This window comes from Triturus cristatus, chromosome 1_1, assembly GCF_964204655.1.
Source record: "Triturus cristatus chromosome 1_1, aTriCri1.1, whole genome shotgun sequence".
NCBI lineage: Eukaryota > Metazoa > Chordata > Amphibia > Caudata > Salamandridae > Triturus > Triturus cristatus.
In genome coordinates this window covers 144,494,778-144,518,885 of record NC_140579.1, presented here as the reverse complement: position 1 = coordinate 144,518,885, position 24,108 = coordinate 144,494,778, and the positions used below count along the sequence as shown (strand labels likewise).

Sequence of the window (24,108 nt, the reverse complement as noted above, 5' to 3'; positions counted from 1 at the left end):
TCAAAGTCCGTCGCAACTAGTGTTACTGATTGCAGGATTGGCGGCGGTACAGCAGCATTTTCAAGAACGTTGAAAGTCACCAAAGTTGCCACTTTACCTGCTGTACTTCTTTTAGGATGGGGTACCAAGGTGCTAAGTGGCCATGCACCAAAATCTCTCGACCATGTCCCCTCAACCAGAAGGAACGGGCACACACACAGGCTTGCAGGGAAACGGCAATTTTTAATGAACAGGCATAATGCATGTCGGAGTAAGTTCCTTCGTCGGATGCCTTTTAAAACAACTAGTGTTGTCGGTGTCCAGATCTTTGTAGCGCCAGCTTCGCTCCGATAGGCGAAAACAGCATGGTGGGAGTGACATGGATTAAGTACCTTCCCTGTGTGGGTGGCGACCTCGTTCCCGCCATTAACACCACTGCTTAGCGCACAATATTGCTCTTCCCATAAGTCTTCATCCTGCCGCCATTCACCTCGGGAAATCCCGGCATGGATTAGCAATCAAAGTCCGTCGCAACTAGTGTTACTGATTGCAGGATTGGCGGCGGTACAGCAGCATTTTCAAGAACGTTGAAAGTCACCAAAGTTGCCACTTTACCTGCTGTACTTCTTTTAGGATGGGGTACCAAGGTGCTAAGTGGCCATGCACCAAAATCTCTCGACCATGTCCCCTCAACCAGAAGGAACGGGCACACACACAGGCTTGCAGGGAAACGGCAATTTTTAATGAACAGGCATAATGCATTTCGGAGTAAGTTCCTTCGTCGGATGCCTTTTAAAACTAGTGTTGTCGGTGTCCAGATCTTTGTAGCGCCAGCTTCGCTCCGATAGGCGAAAACAGCATGGTGGGAGTGACATGGATTAAGTACCTTCCCTGTGTGGGTGGCGACCTCGTTCCCGCCATTAACACCACTGCTTAGCGCACAATATTGCTCTTCCCATAAGTCTTCATCCTGCCGCCATATATATATATATGTATATATGTGGGTGTATATATATATATATGTATATATGTGTGTATGTATATATATATATATATATATATATATATATATATATATATATATATATCAAACGCCAAGGTTGCCCAAAAGAGGAGGTCACACACCCTGAGATATCCGCACACTCTCCGCAGGCGGCAACAGTGGTAGCAGGCTGCACACGTTTTAAGCCATACGCGTTTTGAGCTCCCTCGAGCTCTTGATCACTGGCAGGAATGAGGCTGGAAACAGACGTTGAAGAACGAACTTTATTTAAGTAGAGAGTCCCGCCCCAGTGGGCGCAATGGCTTGTGGTCCTGGTAGTCCAATTATGCTGCCACAACGAACTCAAAGAATGTTCTCTCACCAAGTGGCCTGTCGTTTCAGCCTCAAAGTTAAATTTTCATTCAATTAAAATGCATAACAGCACCGCTTGCATGCTGCCAAGTCTTCCTGCGGTTCAGGCTCCCAAGGTCCTTAACGGCGCTTGTGATACAAGCACCAAGGAACGCTTCAGCGGCATCGGGACCTCCTCGCGGCCGGACTAGCCGCTTAACATCAAACGCCAAGGTTGCCCAAAAGAGGAGGTCACACACCCTGAGATATCCGCACACTCTCCGCAGGCGGCAACAGTGGTAGCAGACTGCACACGTTTTAAGCCATACGCGTTTCGAGCTCCCTCGAGCTCTTGATCACTGGCTATATATATATATATATATATATATATATATATATATATATATATATATATATATATATATATATATATATATATATAGCTACATATATGTTTCCACATATATGTTGTATGTTTCCGGGGTCCCGCACATGGGTGGGGATATTCATGTGCTTATGACTATTAATGAGGATCCCTTGGAAGAGAATATACTCTTCATGGCACTGCACTTACAGGGCCCAGGAATGGACCTGGGTACTGTAGGGGTACAGGGCTCATGCACCTGTACCCTCACCACTGGCATAGGGCACCCAGCTAGAGGGGTGACTGATGTATGCCAGGGCAGTGGTTTGTGGGCATGGCACAAAGGGATGTGTGCCATGTCGACTCTTTGTTTGGTTCTGCACCTAGACACCCAGCCTGCAAAGGCAGTGTGTGTGTGTCAGGGTACAGGGCCCTTAAGGGTGGCACAATAAGTGCTGCAGTCCTTAGGGGCCTTCTCTGGTCACAGTGCCCTGGGTACCTATGGTACCATTTACCAGGGGCTGACATGTGGCCAGAGATGCCAATTGGGTTTTGTTTTGGCGAAAGAACACAGACCCTGGGGTCCTGATTGGCAGGGCCTCAGAGCACATCAAGTCAAAGAGCATCAGTATTCTGGCAACAAAACAAAACAAGCATTGGCATAGCCAATAGGTCTCGCTTTTGGGACCTTATAAGTGTTTAGCCATGCAACAGTTGCATGACTGAATACTTATAAGGTCCCAAAAGTGAGACCTATTGGCTATGCCAATGCTTGTTTCTGTTTACTACTGCTCTGTAGTAATGGCTTCGCACGGGTGCCACCATTACTACATAGAAGTAATAAACAGGAGAAAAAAAAACTGGCTCACGGAGAACATCAAAGTGGCCGTGCGGCCACGAAAGTGATCGCAATCGCGATCAAACATCAAAGCGGCTGTGCGGCTCTATGCAACAGTTGTAGCACTTTTTTGAGCCCTCACAATAAGTCTCGCAAGACCAGCGCATGCGCTGGGTCAGGCGAGACCTAAAAAAAGGGGGGGGGATTTACTGCAACAGAAACCTACTTTCTCACAAAAACGAATCGCCCAAAGCTCCAGAAGGTTGATATGGAGCCCGGACTCCGCCGGAGACCAGAGGCCTCTGATCTACGTCTCTCCCATGTGGCCGCCCCACCCCAGCAGTGATGCATTTGTCACCACTGTGAACTCTGGTTAGGGAAGGGAGAGGGATCTGCGTTGCCCTAATCCCGGTTCGTTAGCCACCACTGCAATTGGTGTGCAGTGCCCTCCATCTGGACGCAATCGGAAAGATTCCCCATATGCTGTGCCCACTAGAACTTCAGTTCCCACTGCAGAGCCCGCACCTGGCATAGTCCACCAGCAGGATGCAGGAGGCCATGAGGCCCAGTAGCCTCAGGGTCATTCTGACCGAAACCCGGGATAGAGGCTGAAAGATCGGAATCATAGCCCAAATATACCAGACTTGCTGCTCGGGAGGATAAGACCGAAACTGCGCTGTGTCCAGAACCGCTCCGATGAAAAGGAGCTTCTGAGAGGGGATCAGGTGTGACTTTGGCACATTGATGGTGAACCCCAGCGAATGCAAGAGGTCGGCCATAGTCTGGAGGAGAAAGACGACAGCCTGGGGCGAAACCGCCTTTAACAGCCAGCCGTCGAGATAGGGGAAAACTGGAACACCTGATCTACGCAGTTGAGCTGGGACCACCGCCATCACTTTCGTGAACACCCGAGGGGCGCTGATAAGGCTGAAGGGGAGCACGGTAAACTGGAAGTGCTCGTGGCCTACCGTAAACCGTAGTTAACGCCGATGGGCTGGCAGGACGGGGATGTAAAAAATAAGCGTCCTGCAAGTTCAACGCTACCATCCAGTCTCCAGAGTCAGGAGCAGACAGGACCTGAGCCCATGTCAACATTTTGAACTTCTACCGGAGGAAGCAGTTGACGTTCCGGAGATCCAAGATAGGAAGCAGGCCCTTGTCCTTTTTGGGCACCAGAAAGTAGTGGGAATAACAACCACAACCTACTTCTGGTAGCAGGAACTCGCTCAATGGTTCCCATGGCCAAGAGAGCCGTAACTTCCTGTTGGAGAAGGGCCAAGTGATCCTCCGACATGCAATGACTCTTAGGTGGCATGGATGGAGGGGTAGTCTCGAAGGGGAGGGAGTAGCCCCTTCAGACTATCTGCAAAGCCCACCTGTCCGACGTGATGTTGAGCCAGTGGAGGAGGTGATGGCGAATCCTGCCGCCCACTGGCAAATGGTGGCCCTCAAAGGTCGGACTAGGAAGCCGCTGCAGAGGGGGCACTGGTGGACTGGCCCGCCCGCTGGCCCCCAGACCCACGACGGTGAGTCCCACGTCCTCTGCCGCGCAGAGGCTGGACAGCTTGCGCAGGCCTGTGGCCCTGGGCAGAACGTGGTGGGGCACCCCTTCCGTAGCCACAAAAGGCAGACGGCGCTGGGCGGGAGGTGGATGCGAGGCCCAAGGACCTGGCCGTAGCCCTGGAGTGCTTAAAGCGCTCAAGCGCATTGTTCGCCATGTCACCAACCAAGCGACGGTCATCAAAGGGCATGTCCAAAAGCGTAGCTTCGACATCACCCAAAAAGACAGTAGACCTCAACCAGGCGTAGCGTCTAAGGGCTACCGACATGGAAATCTTCCTGCCTAGGGAGTCGGCGGTGTCCAGCCCACATCGAATGGTGAACTTTGCTGCGTCTCGCCCTTCGGCAATTGCACGGGAAAGCAGGGGCCGGGCCTCCTCCGGGCACTGTGGTAGCACCTGCACAACCATGTCCCACACCGAGTGTGAATAACAGGCCAATAGACATGCGGTGTTCACCGACCGCAGTGCCAAGCTGGAGGAAGAAAACATCATCTTCTCAAATGTGGTCCAGCTTCTTGGATTCCCTATCAGGTGGTGCGTTAGGGAATGCACCTTTGGACATTGAGGCTTGGACTACCAAGCTCTCAGGGGTGGGATGAGAAGAGAGGAAAATGGGGTCGCCCGGGGCTGGGCAGTGGAATCGGGCAATCGTCCTGTCCACAGGAGACCCTGGTTTTGGCTTGGACCAAGTGCCAAAAGGATGTCTGCAAGGGCCTCATTGAACGGCAGCAAGGGCTCTGAAGAGGCCGCTGCCGGGTGAAGCACCTCAGTCAGAAGGTTAGTCCTGACCGCCTTAGGAAGCTCGAGGTTTAAGGCCTCGGCTGCCCTACGCAACACCACTGCATAAGATGCACCCTCCTCCGTAGTCACGGTAGGGGGAGAAAGCATGCCAAGGTCTGGGGAGGTGTCCAGACCACTGGCGTCACCCAACTCCTCTCTCCAGTCCTGTTCCTCTAACTGGTCTGCAAGAGGGTCCGCAGACCCCTCGCAGTCCTCCTCACCCTCTCCTGATAGCCACTCAGGGCGGTAGGAAACATAAGGGGAGAACAGGGGTACAAAAGTACCGGTCGGTGTCGGTCCCAACATCGGGCCGGCTCTGTGTCCTCAATGAGGGGGAGGCCGGGGCCTACGCCGGCTGGGGACACAACCGGCGTTGAAAGCGGCAGGGGTGTCGTCACTGGATGTGCCACCGGAGGAGGAATCACAAGCTCGACCCGCGCCGATCCGGATCCAGGCCTGGATCCTTGGGGACCCTGCGGCGCTGGAGCCGAAGCTGCCGACATAGAAGGCCTAGAGCCCCCAACCGAGTAAGCAGGGCCCAAGGCCACGCCGGCTGAGTCGGGCTGTCCGAAGATGGAATGCAAGGCTTCATTAAATATGCGAAGCTGGGCAAGGGTCGCTTTGACTCTCGGAAAAGGAGGGAGGGCCGGAGTCGACCCAACAGGCTCCGCGGGCGGAGCCGGACGACTACCTACCGCATCCCAGGTCGCATCGGCCGACGGACGGGGAGAAAGCCAAGAGCGATGATGCTTCTTCTTGTGCTTTGACTTACCCGAAGACGAAGACTTCGATGACGAGTGGTGGTGGTGGCTGCACGACAGGTCCCGCGACCTCCCTTCTCGACTGGGACCTCGAACGGCGCGGAGCGGACTGCCAGCCCTCGAGAAGCTTTCGGGACCGCTCCTGCAAAGACTACGTGTTCATGGCCAAGCAGTTGGAGCACAACTTCGGCTCATGGCCGTGCTCCAGGCACCAAAGGCGCACGAGGTGCGGGTCCGTGACAGACATCAATTTGCGACAGGAGTGGCAAGCCTTGAAGCCGGTCCGATGTGACATACCTCTGTGCACCAGAAGTCGATCGACAAAAAGTTGCCGACAAAAGTTGCAAATACGGAGTCAAAAAGTAACCCGAGGTACCGCTCTCTCCAGATCTGCGCTAGCTGGCACAGTAAAAGAAACTGACGTCAGTGCGCAACAGCAGCGTCTAGTAGATACCGCAACGTCATCCCAGTGACCACGACGCCAAAGACGAACGCGGAGTCACCAACGCCACCGATCGATGCGCAGAGGTACTGTTGAGGAAAACAATCTCCAGATCCAGTGTGATGCCTGGGGGTAATTCTAAGGTGAGGAATCCATAACTAAATGTCTCTTTCAGATCAAAGGCTCTCCAAGTCAAATGGGCAGATAGAAGTGCAGGGTCAGACGGGAGTGGCCTGTGCTAAAGAGTTCAGAGAAAGGTCGAATGGTCTCCCTTGACCATGTTCCAGTGTCACTTTCTGTCTTGACATCAATGGGAGGACAATAAAGTGATCTGCACATGCACTTCGAATCCTCTTTGCACAAAGTCACAAAGCTCTTGTCCTAACTTTTAAAACACACTTCTAGTGCAAGATGGGACATCATTTTCATGTGATTTACTCATTGTCAGCTCCTGGGCACAACATGGAGCAGGGATGGAAGTCAGTCAGACATCTACGTGAAACAAAAGGAAAGGGTTTGATAACAAAAGTCACCAGAGGAGACACTGAGAAAAAAAATTAAAATTAATCATCTCTGAATCCCAGTGACTGTGAAGGGGAAAAAGAAATGAACGCTACTGGTATTGGTTGGCACTTTTATGCAACCACTTTGTCAAGGTATTTAATTAGTAAACATATTAAGCATATCGCCAAAGGACACTCTGCAGCCACTGAGTTAACAGAGAGAGGATCAAGGTAATTCCACAAGAGGGTGTGGATTAAAGATGATCAAATCAGATTTCATCAGAAAATATTCAGTACATCTTCAATGTCTGGAGGGAAATGGTCCGTTTAACATGGGGGTTCGGAGGTGATCCAATCAGAGTCTGATCTTCAGTTGAATGTTTCTCTGCAGAAGTTGGTTTTAAGTACTTCTGTGAATGATGTAAATGTGAAGATTTTTCTCAGGTGAGGATCCAACAAATTCCAAAAGGTGGAATCGCTGGAGTGGTGTGGAATTACCAACATGTTTTGCCACCATGTTTTTACTTTTACATTTGGCTGAGCTGACCAAACGTACTATGCTGGATCTGAATTTCCAACCAATGACTTAAGAGTAAGGGTGTGGAGGTATTTGGATAGGTTAACTCATCAAAACACATTTATTGAATCTATAACAGCTAGTAATCCCAGCTTCCTGGTCAGCAGTAGCCAATCAGATCTTTCAGTGCTAAGAGTCACTGCACTCAGAAAATAGTATTATTGTAACATATTATCATAACAAAGGAAATGAAAACAGCATGTAAAATTAATTTCTACTAGGAGACAGAACAGAATATATTTTAGACCTGAAATAATATATTCATTTTTCTTGCAGCTTGAGTTTGTAAACTCTGAAGTTTCAAGATAGCCTTCTTTGGACCACTGCTGTAGGCTATGTTGCCTGTGGTCCAGGAATGAAAGCACTAGAGTTCATCATGAGTTGACAATTGGTGCTCCTTGCACTGTAGTAGTCTACTGACTAACGCATCCTGCTAATGTATGGGTAGTTCAATGTTAATAGCATATCAAATGGTAACAAATTGCCGGTCTGATTTTCTATAATCATGACTTCAGTGTTGCTGCAACTTAGCCATGCAATAATGTCTCATCTAAAACTACGCATTCAAGACGATGTGAAATCTAAGAACAATGGCCTTGGTTGTTCTCAAGTCCAATGTCGATCTGTGGGTAATCCATGTTCATTAGGGAATGTAGAGGATTATACGCGATAACCTCAGTCACTGGGTGTGTGTATATGTTAAGCAATACCAGTTACAGGTTTAAACCTTGAAGAACTTAGCACAACATGCTTGGTCAAAGAAGCACTGATAATTCTAGTGTTTTTTGATCTGAAAAGAAGGGTGGGATGAGTTGCAGTGCAGAGTTAAAAAACCCGGCTGTTTCAGTCAATGCAGCAAACGCCTAACTTTTACGAAGATAAACTGTTTACGTGTTCCTTCCACATCTTACCTCTGATTATTGATCAGGATGTCATGAGCTTCCATAAACTTGCGAAATTGAACCATAGTGTTCCAGAACTGTGCTATGTAGGATGGAGATTGGCCAGTAGTTAGTAAGTTCCCTGGGATTTTCAAAGCTTTAGGGACGAAGCAGAGAACAACAGAAAGCAACTAGTCATGGGCTAATCTGCTTATACCTTCTTGTATACGGTGTTTCTGGGCAGAGGTCCGGTAGTATATTTGATAAAGTGCTGTAGTCTCTCGAGTGTAAGAATGCAAATAGGTAGCGGATTTGGGGTAAGCTGATTTTCAAATGGGTTGTATTGAATTTGACAGGATCTTTTCAAAACTTGGCGCTGCCATTACAATGGTTTTGGTAGACACTGGTTTTCTCATCTCGCAAAATATTTCAGCGGTTTGATTAGGTGCCTCCAGGAGGCTCGCGGAGCATGATGTATCAAAAGTCTGAGGCATTGCAGAAGAGAACTCGAATTGCTGTAAATATTTCCTGATCTAGTCTGAAGAAAGGAGGAATTTTCATAAAGGTCATCCAAACAAAATGCATTTTTATCCAGAGCAATCTTCCACTTTGATGGCAGTCCTGACTGCTTTTACTCGAACACATTTTGCACATCAGTGGAAAGGAACAATCTTCAGCTGTCTGCCTTGCAGTGTCGGAAATATACCACAGGACTGAGATAAGACTTCTTGCTGCTGCGCCTTATAGGAAGAAAAGGAGCTGAAGAACAACAGCAATGCCTGCCTGATAAGACTGTTGCAACAAGTGGCACTTACAAGAGTGCCAGGGCCCAACTGCCTTCACAACCACATGGTTCTGTGGTTCCCCCAGTGAAACGGACGGTAAGTTTACGAACCAATGTCCAACAGAGGCCACTGGATAATCAAGACCCTGAAAGCCAACATAAACCTAAAGTTAGAACACCACTGCACCCCTGCATGCTGCAGCCTTTACCTACACTTCTTTGTACTGAAGCAGACTGACAATGCCATCCGGTCCCCTGTGCCTCTGACCTGCCGGTCTCCACCTTTTGAATCCCTAACCTTGATAGGAACCACTGTCGAAGGCTCCTTCAATAAATCAGTCTAACACCTCCCAGATATTCCTTGCTAGATGCCATAACCACTTCCTCCTGCCTTTTTATCACATAGGTACAATTGTATGCTGCCTTGACAACCTACTGGCTAGTAGAACTCCGTGACTAAGTTACATAATCTCTGCGATACTTACCTGCAACAAGAGTTTTTGGCAATAAGACTCTGTAAAACTATCAAGCATAATATGTTAATGGAAATCAAGGCCTTAAAATAAATGCTTATATCTTTTTATAAAACAATTACACTTCTTGAACAATATATTTATTAATAGTAGCAGCTGTGCTAGTTGACCTATGTGTTCTAACCACACCACCTTCCAAGATCAGACCGGACATTTGGACTTCGCTAACCCATAAGTCAAATGCTTTGGCAATTCAGTGAGCTCGTAGTAGTATCCGGTTCTTATGTTTCCAAAGACAGAGTCAATGCCCATCAAAGGTTGGCTTTGCTGTCATTGATTCACATAGTGCCCTGGGAATATTTGATTGTCATCCTGGTAAAGTTAACCATATTTTTCTAATATATGTGTTGCGGCAGGCACTTTTTATGGGTGCTACTTGGTTAGACAAATAAAGGAAAAATGGGTAGAGCTTTCACTTTATCCCCTCTGCAAGCAATTTGAACTGTACATTTCAGCACTCCTCCGAAGAGACCGTTTACCAACCTGACATAAAAAAGGTGAAAAACAAACCCAAACATGGAGAGCACTTATTGTATCAACTGGAGCTATAAAACAGATATACTCACTTTGCATAGCTACAAAACAACACACCACGCTTCTAAAAAGCTACAACAGCTGGAGATGGTCTGTTCATTACTAAATAAGGATTACCTGTCCCCGTACAGAAGAGGTTTACTCAGACACTGGGTGCAGGCCTCGTGAAACCACTGACTACATTTGCAGCACTGCAGCATTTTCATGTTCCATCTGGTGAAAGAACAAACAACAATGAGAACATCATCACCCCGAAGGATTAGAGCCACAGGGTATAGTGGTAGCAGAACCGATAGATGAAAAAAATTATAAAGAGAGAGAGGTTCCAAAACCTTTAGATTTGAGCAACTAGCAAATACTATTTGATACAGGGTGCAGAGAGAACAAATCCAAACTAAAACAGAACTATTCCAAAAGAACAAAAACTCAAGGCAAAAGAGATCCGATTACCTTAATGCTTTCTATATGGGTCTTACAACCTTGCTGGTAATGAAACTCGAAAAGATTAAGATTCTTACAGTGCTGATCTATGAGGCTAAACTCTGTTTCTAGCAACATATAACAAGTGTGGGGAATTGGATGCTGTGAGAAGGTGGCCTGATATATGCTGTCCACTAGTTCTAGTGGGCACCCTGTATCAGTCCAAACAACCCCTTATGGTGAATGGTTAAAGACAACCTTTATTGAAAGCTATCCTTGTGGTAGCTATGGAGAGCAGCCTTCAGGCTAAGTCTTGAAGGAATGTAAAGCAGCTTGTTTTACCAGTCTATAATCTCTTGAATGATCAAATGAAAAGACAACCACACCAGGTATATGTTCAAAATATATGTATTTAAGGTTAAACCCACCCCTCTCTTCTCTTTATGAGACTGGAGTTCGAAGTACTAAAGTTACAACTGATCAAGCATCAGTAAAAGCACAAATACACGTTTGGGCCCTAGGGGCGTACCAAACCATATACTAAAAAAATGGTATAAGAACCACGACTGGAATAGGCACTAGGCCTATTGTCTCTAGAATCGCTGGGACCCCAAGGAACCACCCAAGGTGGTGACACAGGGGACCCACGGGAGCTGTATGCAGTGTTGAAACACAACCGCGGGTTCCTATTATCTTCTATGGGCAATGTCGCGGTTGGAATTTTAAATATTAGGGACACTTCTAATCGAGTCAGGACAAAACCCTTTTGGACTTAAGAAGTTCTAGGACTAGCACCCACGAGAGCACCGGAGTACTCGAGTTACCTCACCCAGGGAAGCCGGGTGCAAAGGTGTCTTTTGGTGTCGGGTCGCGTCGTCTATTTCAATGGAAGCCTGCAAAGAACTGCTGCTGCCGTGAAGAGGAGAAGTGTCCGGAGAGATCCAAGCCTGGATCTAGGATGTAAGGAACCTGAAAGCAGAGGGGACAGAGACTGGGTCACTTGCCAGTGACCTAGGGCAGGATGGACCAATGCCCACAGATGTCGGGTGCATCAGGTGAGTTGATGGGCGTCTTGACTCTTCAGCCACGAGGTCCAGGAGGCGTCGACAAATTCCACGAGCCGGGTTCGAGCTGTCCCACGAAGTCTGTCGAGTGCTGCGGTGTCGGCGACCAGAAAGGACCCAACAAGCCTTGGCAACGGCAAGTTACAGGAATGCAGAGAAAGGACTGCGATGCAGACCAGCAAGGTCTGAGGGACTCACCCAGCGAGGGTAAGTCAGGGCACTTCTGGAGCAACCAGGAACGCCCAATTAGAAAAGGAGTTGCCTTCGTGGGGACCTGCTAGCCAATGGGCTAGTGATCGCGAAGGAGCCTTGAGCTGTCGCACTTGGAGCTGGCCCACGGATCACTCGTGGAGTGGAGGCCAACAATCTTCGGTGCAGGAGGTGCTCAAGGCTGGGGCTACTCGGAGCCCAAAACACAACTTCGAGGATGACCAGGAAGATAGTGTTGCTGCAAAAGTTCAAGGTGTCCAGGGGTCACAGTTGCACGTCAGCCACGGGTCTCAGCTTTGCTGTGGACTCAGGGTAGCCTTGGGGAAGTCTGGAAATCCACCTCTGGGGATGCAGAGACTTCGGCGTCCGGCGGGAGCTTCAGAATTGCAGATCGGTCAGTAGCTTCTTTGGTGCCTGCTAAGCAGGGGAGTCACTCCTTGACCCCAAGAGAGATTTCTTCCATCTTCTAGTCGTGATAGTAAGTCAAAGGTCCAGGATATATGTTGAAGAGTTTCGTCCAGGGTAATCTAAAGTCCTAGGGATTGGATTCCTATACTTATACTAAGTTTAGGGGATGGACTAACTCCAAGGCCCCACCTATGGGTGGACCTGGGGTGGGGGTGGTTACACCCCTTCCCCTATGTCCAGTTTCGCGCCAGAGCAGGGGCTGAGTGCCCCTGCAACCTGTTTGAACTGGGCTATGCACAGGGACACCGTGTGTGCCCAAAGCAGTGTCTCAAAAGCATTGTCTGAATGCACCCACCCTGACCCAGTACACATCTGCCTGTCTGGGGAGGTGGTTACACCTCCCTGTGACAGGAAACCTATTGTCCAGGCCTCCCCTACCGGAGTTTCCCTCAGCAGCAGGAGGCCAGACCCGTGTCTGTGGCAGTGGCATCCATTTTGTGATGCCAGGGCTCTGGAAAAAATTACCCGGGTTTAGCCAGTGTGAACATGTCTCTCCCTCTAGAAGGGTGGAATGCTACCCCCGCCGCCAGGACTGGCGGGGGGTAGTATTCCAAAGCGTTTGACACCAAACACGACATGTTTTGATGCACCCATTCCAAAGTTAGCATTTAACGCGAGGTTATAATGCACTTAAGAGTATATGGTGTGGCTGTAAAACAGAACAGCCATTAGGAAGTATTTCCGAAAGCTGCAGAGGGGCTCAGCTCATGCTTGGGCACCCTCTCACCTAAAACCAAGCACTCTGCCTTCAGGATTGTCAAGTCCTGCCATAGGAGTGGCTTATAGGTTTATATGTGTCTGTATAGGGTAGTGATATAGGTAGCCTATACCACAGTAAGGGGTGCAAGCACACCCTTACCCAGGCTGCAGTAGCAGACCTGTGGTGTCACTTTGGAGTGCTTCACAGGGGTGGCATAATATATGCTGCAGCCCCTGGTAGGACTCTGAGGTACCTATGCCCTAGGTACATAGTATACCATATACTAGGGGCTTATAAGGCACTCCAGAATCCAATTAGATATGTACCTAATGTACATGGAAACCATTCTAGAGAGCAAGCAGCTAGGCTGTGGACCTGATTAGCAGGGCCACAGCCAGACTAAGGTCGAAAAACAGTGAAACACCAGCAAAAAGTGGGGGTACCCATGTGAAGCAGATCCTACTCTCCTACAGATGCGGTGTGCACTGTTCAATGTAAACCAAATATAAGGATTTGTTCAATCACAATATAGAACACAGTCTACTTTTTACTTCATTCTAAGTCATTAACTTATTCATTTAGTACTGTTGTTTCATTGCGTTTAGTACCATATTGCTAGTACTTTATACTTATTCCAAACAAAAAAATCTTCATGTCATAAATTTCTTTGATACATAATTCAACATAAATGAAAAATCAAAACATTTTATGCACTACACAAAATATTTATGTCCTGTTCATTTTCAAGCCAGATGCATTTCCGGACATCAAGGTCCCTTCCTCAGGTGCATATCTGAAAACCTAAACAAAATGTCATTGTTTAAACAATTGTAGAAAACATGGATTTTCTCAAACGACCAAACACCCTTCGTGTACTGATGGTTCACATGAACCTTTATTGGTTATCACGCCACATCATGGTACATGCTACACCTGATCAATGCAAACCTTCAAGTATGAAAATTGAGTTATGTGTGTGGTATTCGTGCGTAATACCGATCATGCCTTAGTGTCCAAAGTTAAGCTAGCGTTATTTTAATTCACACAGTGTTTGTCACACTCATGATACTGGTGTTGCTAGTCCTCTGACCATTCCTACATTGTGAGATCCCACTCGGTAGTGGATCCTTGATGATTGCGATGCCCTAGGGTGCAAAAGGACCATTTGAGGAATCAGCTCCATGATCGAGCATGGAGAGCAAGATCAGTTGTGCCTAATGTGCTCCAAATTTGTCTTTGGGAAGAGTGTGTCAGGGTGGGTTCAAGTTCCGTTTCTACTTCTTCCTGACAAAGAGGGTGTGATGTGGGGGGTGGCCTCGAGAGTTGGAAAGAATTGGTGCCTTCGGCTTGAAAAAGGATTTTGTTTTAGATCTGTTCCTTCTTTCAGAGTTCAGCAACATACAGCTTTGCTTGACAGTCCCATATCGCCTTCAGGTGCATGAGGACACATTCTTCGCTCAACTTGGAGTCATGCCCCAAGCCCAAATATCAGAGGCACATCTTCTGCGGGTCCTTCACCGATATCAGTTTACGACAATCTCAGCACAATTTGAAGAGTTTTAGAAAGAATCTGTCAACCATTGAAAAGGGAGTGGCATTAAGGACCCACACACACATAGGCACAAAAAGAAAGGAACTGATGTCAGCGATTAGGTTTGAAGTCTGTATGCAGCTCTGCTCCATCACTTCTGGGCTGCAAGATGTACCTAACAACACACAGGAGTACTTGTGTAAAGATTTCCAGAGTCAGTCTGGTGCCTGTGGTATATTATAAAGGTGAGGAATCTGTAGTTAGAAGTATCCATTAGAAAATATCTTGTAAAGTAATCTTTATGGCTCTATCTGTTGTTCCAAGGCCACCTATGGTGCAGAAGTATGGGGCTTTGTAAACATCCAGCAATTACAGCGGGAGGAAAACTAATTTTTACGCTCAATCCTGAAAATACCGCAGAGTACCCCAGCTGTAATAGCCCATAGAGAATTAGAGAGGCCATACTTAAAAGACTTGGTTGAACTTAGACCTATTCTGGCATGGCTTAAAATCTGGTCAAATCCCGAGGCTACTTTAAGCAGACAAATTCTAAGTGACTGCATGGGAAGGGACAAAAGTATGAGCATACTATGGCTGAAATATGTGTTGACCAGTTTGGAAAGCCTTGGCCGCAAGGATCTTTTTTCAAATCCTATAACGATTGTATCTCAAGATAAGTTGTCTATCAAGAGATCCTTTTTGGCCCAGAGAACCACAAACAGAGCAGAGGTTGAAGGGATCAAATGTACTGTGAGTGCCTATAGCTTTGTAAAAAATACCGAGGGAATGGAGCCGTATCTTTATCTCATGCATAATGCCCAGGATAGATTTTTAATGTCTCGTTTTAGGCTCAATCTTTTACCTTATTTACTGGCTGATCCCCCAGGTTTTAAATTCCCAATTGAGCAGAAGGGCGCCTGCGGCTGCGACAAAAGATCTCTGCAGGACACCCTTCATTTTGTACTCCTATGTTCCTTTTACTCAATGCCTAGGCGCAGATTTTTGGTAGGAATTTTAAAGCAAGCTAAATTTAAACATGCTAAAGAGGCTCTAATTTTTTTGCAAAAAGCGGTTGACCCCTTGACATTATGTTGTATTATGAACTTTATTAAAGTTGCGGTGCGATTGACGGCAACTAGAGAGTAAGCCGGATTGTCATCATCATAATGAATTATTTTTCTAGTCTCTCTTTTAACTTTGTATGTAATAGCAGTCAGGGTCTTGACAAAGATTTAATTGTATTTTAACTGTTTGTGTATATGTGCTTTTATGGTGTTTTTTAATCATCGAATAAAGAATGACTGACAGATCTTGTAAAGGTATGTACAAGTGGCCACTGTACACATTTCAGTAATGCATGAGTAGATAATTTCCCTCGTTGCAGAGAGACTCTGGGCTTACCAGACACAATTTATGTTACCATTAGGATAACAGAATAATGAAATAATTCATGTGGAAACAGACGGTTTCTGGGATATGTTTGATAGCATCTGGCAGTTCTACATACCATTTATTGACGTGCATACCATCAGGAATGCCACTGCTGTTATGAAAAAATCATTAAAATACAAAAATATGAAACTGATTGCTTCAAAGTGCTTAAACCTGTACCACGGGACCCATAACTGACTGGAACAAGCTCCCACTTAGTCTTCGCCCTTGCTCAGACTTCGCCTCCTTTAAGAAGGATTTGAAGACTTGGCTGTTTTGGAATGTTTTATCCTTTTATGAGCAGCGCCAAGATACTTCGGCAGGAGTGAGATGTGTGCGATAGGAAATGCCCGAATACCTAACTAAATAAATAAATAATGTCTAGTTGTCTTAAGTACTTAGTTTTATCTAGGTAAAACGTCAATACCAAATTAAACATCAAAAGACTGTAAAGACGTCTCTGCAGGAGAAGAGGAATTTGGAAAAACGATTGATTGGAAATCGTCTGACATGAAACCCTTTAGTAGGAAGCTCAGATTTCTCGTAATAGCTTGAACTTAAGGAAGCTCTATGAATTGTCTCGAAACAGGGCCACATCAGTTTTGGTAGCACTTCAGTTAGTTCCACTGTAGGCATGGTTCTATAAACAAAAGAGGCTTCTGAAGGGCTTTTTCGAAAGGCAATGGCTACAAGATGTGACTGTATAAGAGAAAATTGCTGTCCAGCTTTCACCATATCGGAGTACTGCTTCCTAGCATTTGGATTAGGTCGATATTTTCAGCTACAACAAATGTAGAATCTCTTTCATTTAAAACCATAGGGCATCCTCATAGATGGACAACTGGCCTCCTTCCAGAAGCCTATACATTCTTGCTGATGATTATAGTGTCCATATTGCAAGTTTAGGATCCAAGCTGTGTGGTTCTGTAATGGAAGGCTGGTATGCAGGATGATTCCTCTAAAACTGAACAGTAGATCTCGTCTGCACTGCAGCCTCTTAAATGAATGCTCTTAGAGATTAAGAAAGTTGATGAACTACCATCGAAATGGCATTTCTGGGGGTACTTCTCTAATCTAAGTCTTGTCTCTTGTTAATTTGATAATGACAGCTGTTGTCAAGCGTATCGGTGGAAACGCGAGGCAAACTTTCTCGACCAGTTTATAAAAAGATTCTCCAATGTGTCTGATTGGTAACGTCTGGACATAAAATTGAGCAGAATTTTAGGGATGCACCTTTCCCTTGAACCAGACAGCAAAAATGAGGTGGCGGTAGAGAGCCCGCTTCAAGATGGGCTCACTTTAGTAGCGCCCTGCCAGCCAGGGAACAATAGCCATCAAAATATTATGCAAAACAGCCCAATGTCACAGAAGAGGGAAATTTACTGTGGAATCCAACAGAACTTGGAATAACCCACTGTTGCTGCAAATCACAAGAACTGGAGCAGATTGAGCGTTCCTGGAGTTCTGGCACGAAAGCCACTGATTGCGGTCAGAGAGCACGATGCTCTAGGCCGCTGTTGAGGTGTGCTCATATGCGCACCTGTCCTGTGACTCAACCTCCAGGATCGGCAGACTGCAAGACCCCAGAGGAGCAGCTATCTACACTGAACGGAATCCCTGGGCAGGCTCCAGTTGGTGGCCTGGCACTTGAACGGGAAGAATTGAGAGTGCAGAGGTTGTCGGATTCTGCGACAATCTCTATTCAAGTCTGTAAGAAACTGTCTGCCGGGACAACCTTTGCTAGTCATTGGGCAATGTTTGGAAAATGGTGTGAAGAGCGTGATTGTAGGCCTTTGCATGCTCCTCTTGCTAAGATTCTAAAGTTCCTTCAGGATGGGTTTAAGTGTTTCCACCTTAAAGGTTTAATGGGCTGCCATTCTTGCTTTCCGTGGTCCCTGGGAAAATCTGTCCAACTCGTTGGGGATGGTTAAACTCTTTAAGGGGTTTGGGAATTTGCAGGTTACTCCTGTACGGATTTGTCCTTCCAAGGATCTCCTCATTGTGCTGCAGGCTTTGAAATATGCTCCCTTTGAGTCTCTGGAGGCGGTGGATCTCCAGATCTTGACTCTGAAGGTTTTTTACCTTTGCTAGGCGCCTGGGGAAGTTGGGTTCTTTATCTTGCAAGGCTCCTTTTCTTCAGATTTTTGAGGATCCAGTGGTTCTGTGGTCAGAGACTGGGTTTAAGAACACTCCACTTTTCATTTGCAGAAAGAAGTCATCCTCAGAGTTCTTTCCTAATACTCAGTCTCCAGAGAAGGTTGAGTGGCATGCACTGGATGTTCGGTGCGCTGTTCTGTTTTATCTGTGCAGAGTTTGGGAGTTCCTGCTGGTGTTCTCGCGGTTTGTTGATTTTGGTCTAGCTAAAAAGGGTTTGAAGCCTTATTTGCGCACACTGTCTAGATGGATAAAGTCTTTATGGACTTTGGCCAACAAGCAGTTTGGTCTCCCGTCTCCTCTGGGGATCCAGGCAAAGTCCACCAGAGGGAAGTCAGCTTCAATGGCAGAGATTAAGGGTGCGTCTTTATCTGAGAATTGCAGGGCTGCCACTGGGGCCACACCTAACCCCTTTATTTTTCACTGTAGGGGGGGGTTCAGGGTCTGGAATTGGGAAGGTTTTTGGCTCGAAAGTTCTGTCCTCTGTAGTATAACTGAGCTATCTTTGCTTGTTTGTTTTACAATAAAATGTGCAATTGTTTGGTTCTGGCTGAGCAGAAACTTGATCAGTTGTCCTGGTTTTTGTATTGGCTTGGTATGTCTCACTGTGTAATGAAAATAAGGGCGAGGGACGAGGAGGTAATGCTTCTGTTACTTACCGGTAATTGTATTACTCCGAGTCCTACTCTTGATTGTTTCCATTACTGCTCTTCCTCCTAGTTGTCAGGCCAACCAGGCTACGAGGCACAAGGACCGTGCCGCCCCATACCACCCAGCCACCCCAACCTAGGGTGGGTGCTGCGCTTAAGCCCTGCCGCAGCACTCTCCTGTGAGTGCGGTGATCTGGAATGGGTGAGTTGCAGGCTGCAGCGCATCCAAGATGAGAGCTGGCCGTGGCCCTGCCGCTTGTAGAATACTGCTACAACCCGTTCCTGTCAGCACGGTGACAGACTGCTGCTACGGTGGCACCAATGGCCTGTGATTCAGATCCGGCACCAGATGTACAGTAGCTGCTGATCACAGGCATTACAGACTGAGGAAACAACTCAGGACACAAACTGATCTACAAATTGGGCCAGATTATCTGAAAACACTCTTTAAACGACAGGACAACATGCAGGACTCCAAAACAGATGAAGACAAACACCGACTTGTGGACCCTACTGAATAGCCCCGCACTTGGAAACTATACTAGGCTGCACATACAATTCATGGACCAAAGATGACCTGGGCGACTATACCTACAATTCAGACTTTGATCATTTTTGCACCCCCAACTGCAACTAACACTAAAGTCACATGGCCAGACTGTCACTTACACTCTGGCCGCCTCTACAAATTTGAAGGTAGAGACTATAGGGCCAGATGTACGGCCATTTTACTTTATGCCTCGCAATTTGCTACCAATTGCACGGTGAAAATTGCGAGGCGCATAATAAAATGTACAACAGTGTGTTTAACACTGTTTGCAATTCCCAATGGGGTTGCAAATTGCGAGGCTCATTAATCTTAATAAGCCTCTCGCAATTTGCGAGCCCATTGGGAATGCCAGGCTCTCCCAGGGATGGTGGCCTGCTGGGCTCAGCAGACCACCATGTCTGGGACTGCTTTGAAATAAAGCAGTTTTTTTTTTTTTTTTTTTTAATGCATCCAGTTTTCTTTCTTAAAGGAAAATGGGATGCATTTAAAAAAGAAAAAAAAGAAAACGTTTTCATTTCATTTTTTAAGGGAAGGCAGTGGTCCGAATGCATTACCACCTACTTGAAGTAGGTGGCAATTGCGAGTGTTTTGCGACCGCAATTGCGGTCACAAAACATTAGTTGGTTTTGTGACTCGCTATTTGGAAGGGAACGCCCCTTCCAAATAGCGAGTCGAAATACCTATTTATCAAGTTGCAAATAAATTGCAACTCGCTAAATAGGCTTTGTAGATGGCCAATTATGTTTTTGCCTGCGCAAACGGGTTCGTAAAACTGTTTGCGCATGCAAAAACAGGTCGTGCATCCAGCCCTGGGATTCTAGTGGCCTTCTATGGGAATACCACAATTGATGACATGTTGGGGAATTGAAAGATCGAGCTGAACACGTCATTGTATCCTTCCAATATGGTACTTTTGGGAAAAGGGATTGTCCTTGTCATGACTGGGATGCTGATGCGAGAGGGTGGGAGGGCAGGGAAAAAGCTGTGTGTTGAACTACAGCATTGCTGTAGACCACTTAACAGTAATTGTAGAAGATTGACCACAGGCACCTCAGTGCACACATCAAGTAGTGACAGAGTACGATGATAGACATACCCAGGAGTAATATATTGCTACTAGACTGGAAAGTCAATGTAGGAAGGTGGATATCTGACTATGGTTACCCCCAACTTTTTGCCTAGTGTCTAGCTGGTTTTTCGACTTAGTTGGCCTGAGATCCTGCCATTCAGGGTCTCAGGCTGTCTGCTCTCTCTTTAAAATGGACTCCATGTACCCTAGGTACATACCCAATTGGTAAGGGTCACCTTATTGGACCCTGTACAGTGTACACTAGGTTCCCAGGGCATAGGTGTACCCTAGGCCTCCCAGGGGCTGCAGCATGTATTATGCCAACCCTGGTCTGGCCTTCCAATCAGACACAACTGGCTGATCACTCAGCTGGGGCAAGGTTGTGTAATCACCCCTTGCTTAGATATAGTATACCTATATCTACCCTTAAAATAGACACATGTGTACCTGTGAGCCACTCCTATGGCAGGCCTTAACAATCCTGGAGGCAGAGTGCTTGGTAACATGTGAGATGGTTCTCTAGCATGAGCTGAGCCTGTTTGCAGCTTTCGGAACCATGTCCTTATAGCTGTTCTATGAAATAGCCTACCATATACTCTTAGAGTACCTTATAATCTTAAACGGTTATGGTAACTATGGTTTGGCTTTATCAAAACATGTCGTGTAAGGTGTCTAACACTTTGGAATAATACCCCCATACCATTTCTGGTGATGAGGATATTATTCCTCCCTTCTAGAGGGAGAGACATGTTAAAATCCTACTTTGCTGTTTAACTCTCACCAAAGCCTCAGCATCACAAAATGGATGCTGCTGCCACAGACACGAGTCTGACCTCCTGCAGCTGGGAGCCCTCCCAGCCAGGGAGGCCTGGACAATAGGTTTCCTGCTTGGGGAGGTGCTAGCACCTCCCCAGACAGGCTTTAGTGTATTGGGGCAGGGAGGGCTGAAAGGAATGAGACATGCCTGGGGCACACAAGGTGTCCCATGCATAGTCCAGTTCAAACCGGCGCTGGCGCACTCCAGCCCCAGCTCTGGCGCGATACTGGACAAAGGAAAGGGGGTGTAACCACTCCCCTTCCTGGTCCCACCCATAGGAGGGACCTTGCAGGTAGCCCAGCCCACTAGCCCAGTATACCAGTAGGTAGCTGAGCCCTGCTAAATTAGATTAACCTGAATCTGCAACTTGAACAGAAACTCTGGACCTTCGACTTTCGACCTCAGGAAGAAGACTGAAGAAATCTCCCTTGTGGCCAAGGAGTGACCACCCTGGGCAACCAGGCACCATCCAGCGACCGCTGCTTGCTTTGCGACTGAACCTACGAGGGACGACTGCAGAGACTGACCAGCGCCGAGACTTCCAGACACCTCTGACCCAGATCCACATCTGCAGCGAAGCTGAGACCCGTGGAGGCGACGAGGGACGTGGGACCGGCGACGAGGGAAAAGTGGCTAGTAACTGACTAGCGTGACTTCTGAGGCTTCCTCGAGGCTGTGCTTGGGGACTTGAGAAGCCCCAATCCCGAGCACCATCTGCAAAGAAGATCAGCTCCCCACACTTCACGTGTTCTGCGTGGGGCCCTTCTGCACCTGAGTTGCTCGACGTGTTGTCCGGTTGCTGGCCCGTTGGCTAGTAGCCTCTGCGACGACGAACCTTTGTTTTCATCTTGCTGGTCCGGCTCCTCCAGACTGGCACCCGCTCCTCTGTGAAAGAGAAGCACCCCAGACCTTCCTGGTCTGCACCAGAAGCAAGTCCTCCATTCTGCATGGGTTCCGCTTGCCAAGGCTTGTTGGGTCTTGACTCGACATCGACGCCGCCGACAGCAAGAGCCTTCGTGGGACAGCTCGTCTCCTGGTCATCCTCGACGCCTCCTGGTACCCGTGGCTGCTGCGACAAGCTTCACCTCTTCACCTGCATCTGCACAACATCGCCTGGTTCCTTCCTGGTTCCTTCCCGGCTCCTGGCTGGTGACCTAGACTCTGACCCTTCTGCTTGCAGGTATCCTTCCTTCTTGATCCCATCCTTGGGATCCACCGGACACTCTTCACTGACTGCCTGTCAGCAAATTTCCTTCAGGCATCCATAGAAGTCAACGACGAAACCCGACCCAAGTTCACACCTATGCACCCGCAGCCCGTGGGCTAGGCAACTTGAGTACTCCGGTGCTCACAAGGGTATTGACTATCCTAGGGTCTAGTTTCCGAGTCTCGACTTTCTAGGTATTCCAGAAGTGTCCTAAAACTGTTAAATTCTAATAACTACTATTTCTATCGACTTTTACGCATTACGCGGGAGTGTTTCCACTCTGCACCTGAATCCCGTGGGCCTCCCACTTCCTAACCTTTGGTAGTATAGTGTAGTCCCAGCGATTCCCTAGGCCTAGGCCTATCCTGTGTTCGTGACAGTGGTTCTTATACCACTTACTTAGTATATGGTTTGCGTGGCCCCTAGGGCCTAACTGTATTACTTACCTGTGTGACTTAATGTATGCTTAAATAAGACTGTGTTGTACTCACCTCGAATCTCATAAAGAGTGCTGAGGGTTTGACTAGAATAAATAAATTCTATTTTTATATATATCTGTTGTGGTGTCCTTTCATTTGGTATTCAAGGGATTACAAATGGTATAACAGCTGGCTTCACATGCCATACAGAGTTTAGCCTAAGACTGCTCTTGTCCATGCTACCACTAGGATAGCTGGTCTATAAGGTTGACTTTACAACCAATCACCATAAGGGTTGTTTGGACTGATACAAGGTGTACACTAGAATTAGTGACATCATATATCAGGCCAACTTCTCACAGTCAAGGCCTAAATAACTCATGGAAAACACAACAGGTGATAACCTTCTTAGCTCGCCACAACAAAAATATCACCTTTTTGCAGGAGACTCATTTAACACGCAGTACCGAGAATAAGATAGACACTAGACGGGCCATAACAGGTCTACATCCTCCTACTCAAGGGATGTTATGATTCTTATCAAAAAGGGTGTCCACCTTCAACTTACCCACACACAATCGGATGAACAGAAGTGATATGTGAGTGTACAGGGCATGTTATGTGGTATCCATGTCACCCTAGTCAACGTGTGTGGCTTGAAAATGGACAACCCAAAGTATTACATATTATTCTGCAATAATCGCCCCACACTGACGACCACAACCATACTATGGAGAGGTTGCCTTAACATGTATTTAGATCCAATTCTAGACAGAGGCGACAACAGAATGGCATAGTAAACAATCCACTAAAGCCCTTAGGACTAGCATGGTAGATCTTTGGAGACTTAAAAACCCCACTAAACGGGAGGGCACATTCTGACCCTCCGTACATAGCTCTTGGTACTGTCAAGACTATTAGTTAGTAATCCAGGACGCCAGCGCTCAGGCACACAACATTATACACGTGCCTAAGACCTTATCGGATCATGCACTAGTCCGACTTGAGATGAGAATTTCTACTCATACCCCAAATGACAAAACAATCAGTGGCATGGGCGTATGAGGAAAGAGGATGACCAGGAAGGGACTTAGCTCACAAACTAAAGACAGCCTGTGCTCAAACACATATTGTAAAAACAATATCCTGAGATGGCATGGAGCATTAGGACACTGCTTCTATACTAGCGAACTTCATAGATGTCTCTGCTAAGCTCTATAATGCCCATAACACCAACTCTAACAAACAGAACACAGAATATTTAGATATATTGCCTTAGCATGGTTATCAAATGGCCAATTGGAATATCTATCACAGCCCATCTTGATAAGATATAGTCAAAGAAGCACACATATACTCTCCCAAATGGCAAGGCTCCTGGATTGGACAGCATGACGGGTGAATTTTATAAAGAATTTGCTTCTATACTCGCCCCACACTTGCACACACAATATAAATAAGCATACAGCAAACTTATATTACCTCCAACTCTCAGGGAGGCACTCTTTTTTGCCTTATTAAAACCCGATAAAGAAACGCAACACTGC

General features: G+C 47.0%; 1 protein-coding gene across 2 annotated transcripts in view; it reads right to left on the bottom strand.

Moving 5' to 3' along the window:
- PHF1 (PHD finger protein 1) overlaps window positions 1–24,108 on the bottom strand; it is a 959,509-nt gene that overhangs the window by 667,573 nt on the left and 267,828 nt on the right. For both annotated transcript variants that reach the window (XM_085623702.1, XM_085623708.1), the window contains exon 7: window positions 9,989–10,084. In XM_085623702.1, coding sequence (XP_085479828.1) covers window positions 9,989–10,084 — 96 coding nt within the window. The remainder of the gene's footprint in view (window positions 1–9,988; window positions 10,085–24,108) is intronic.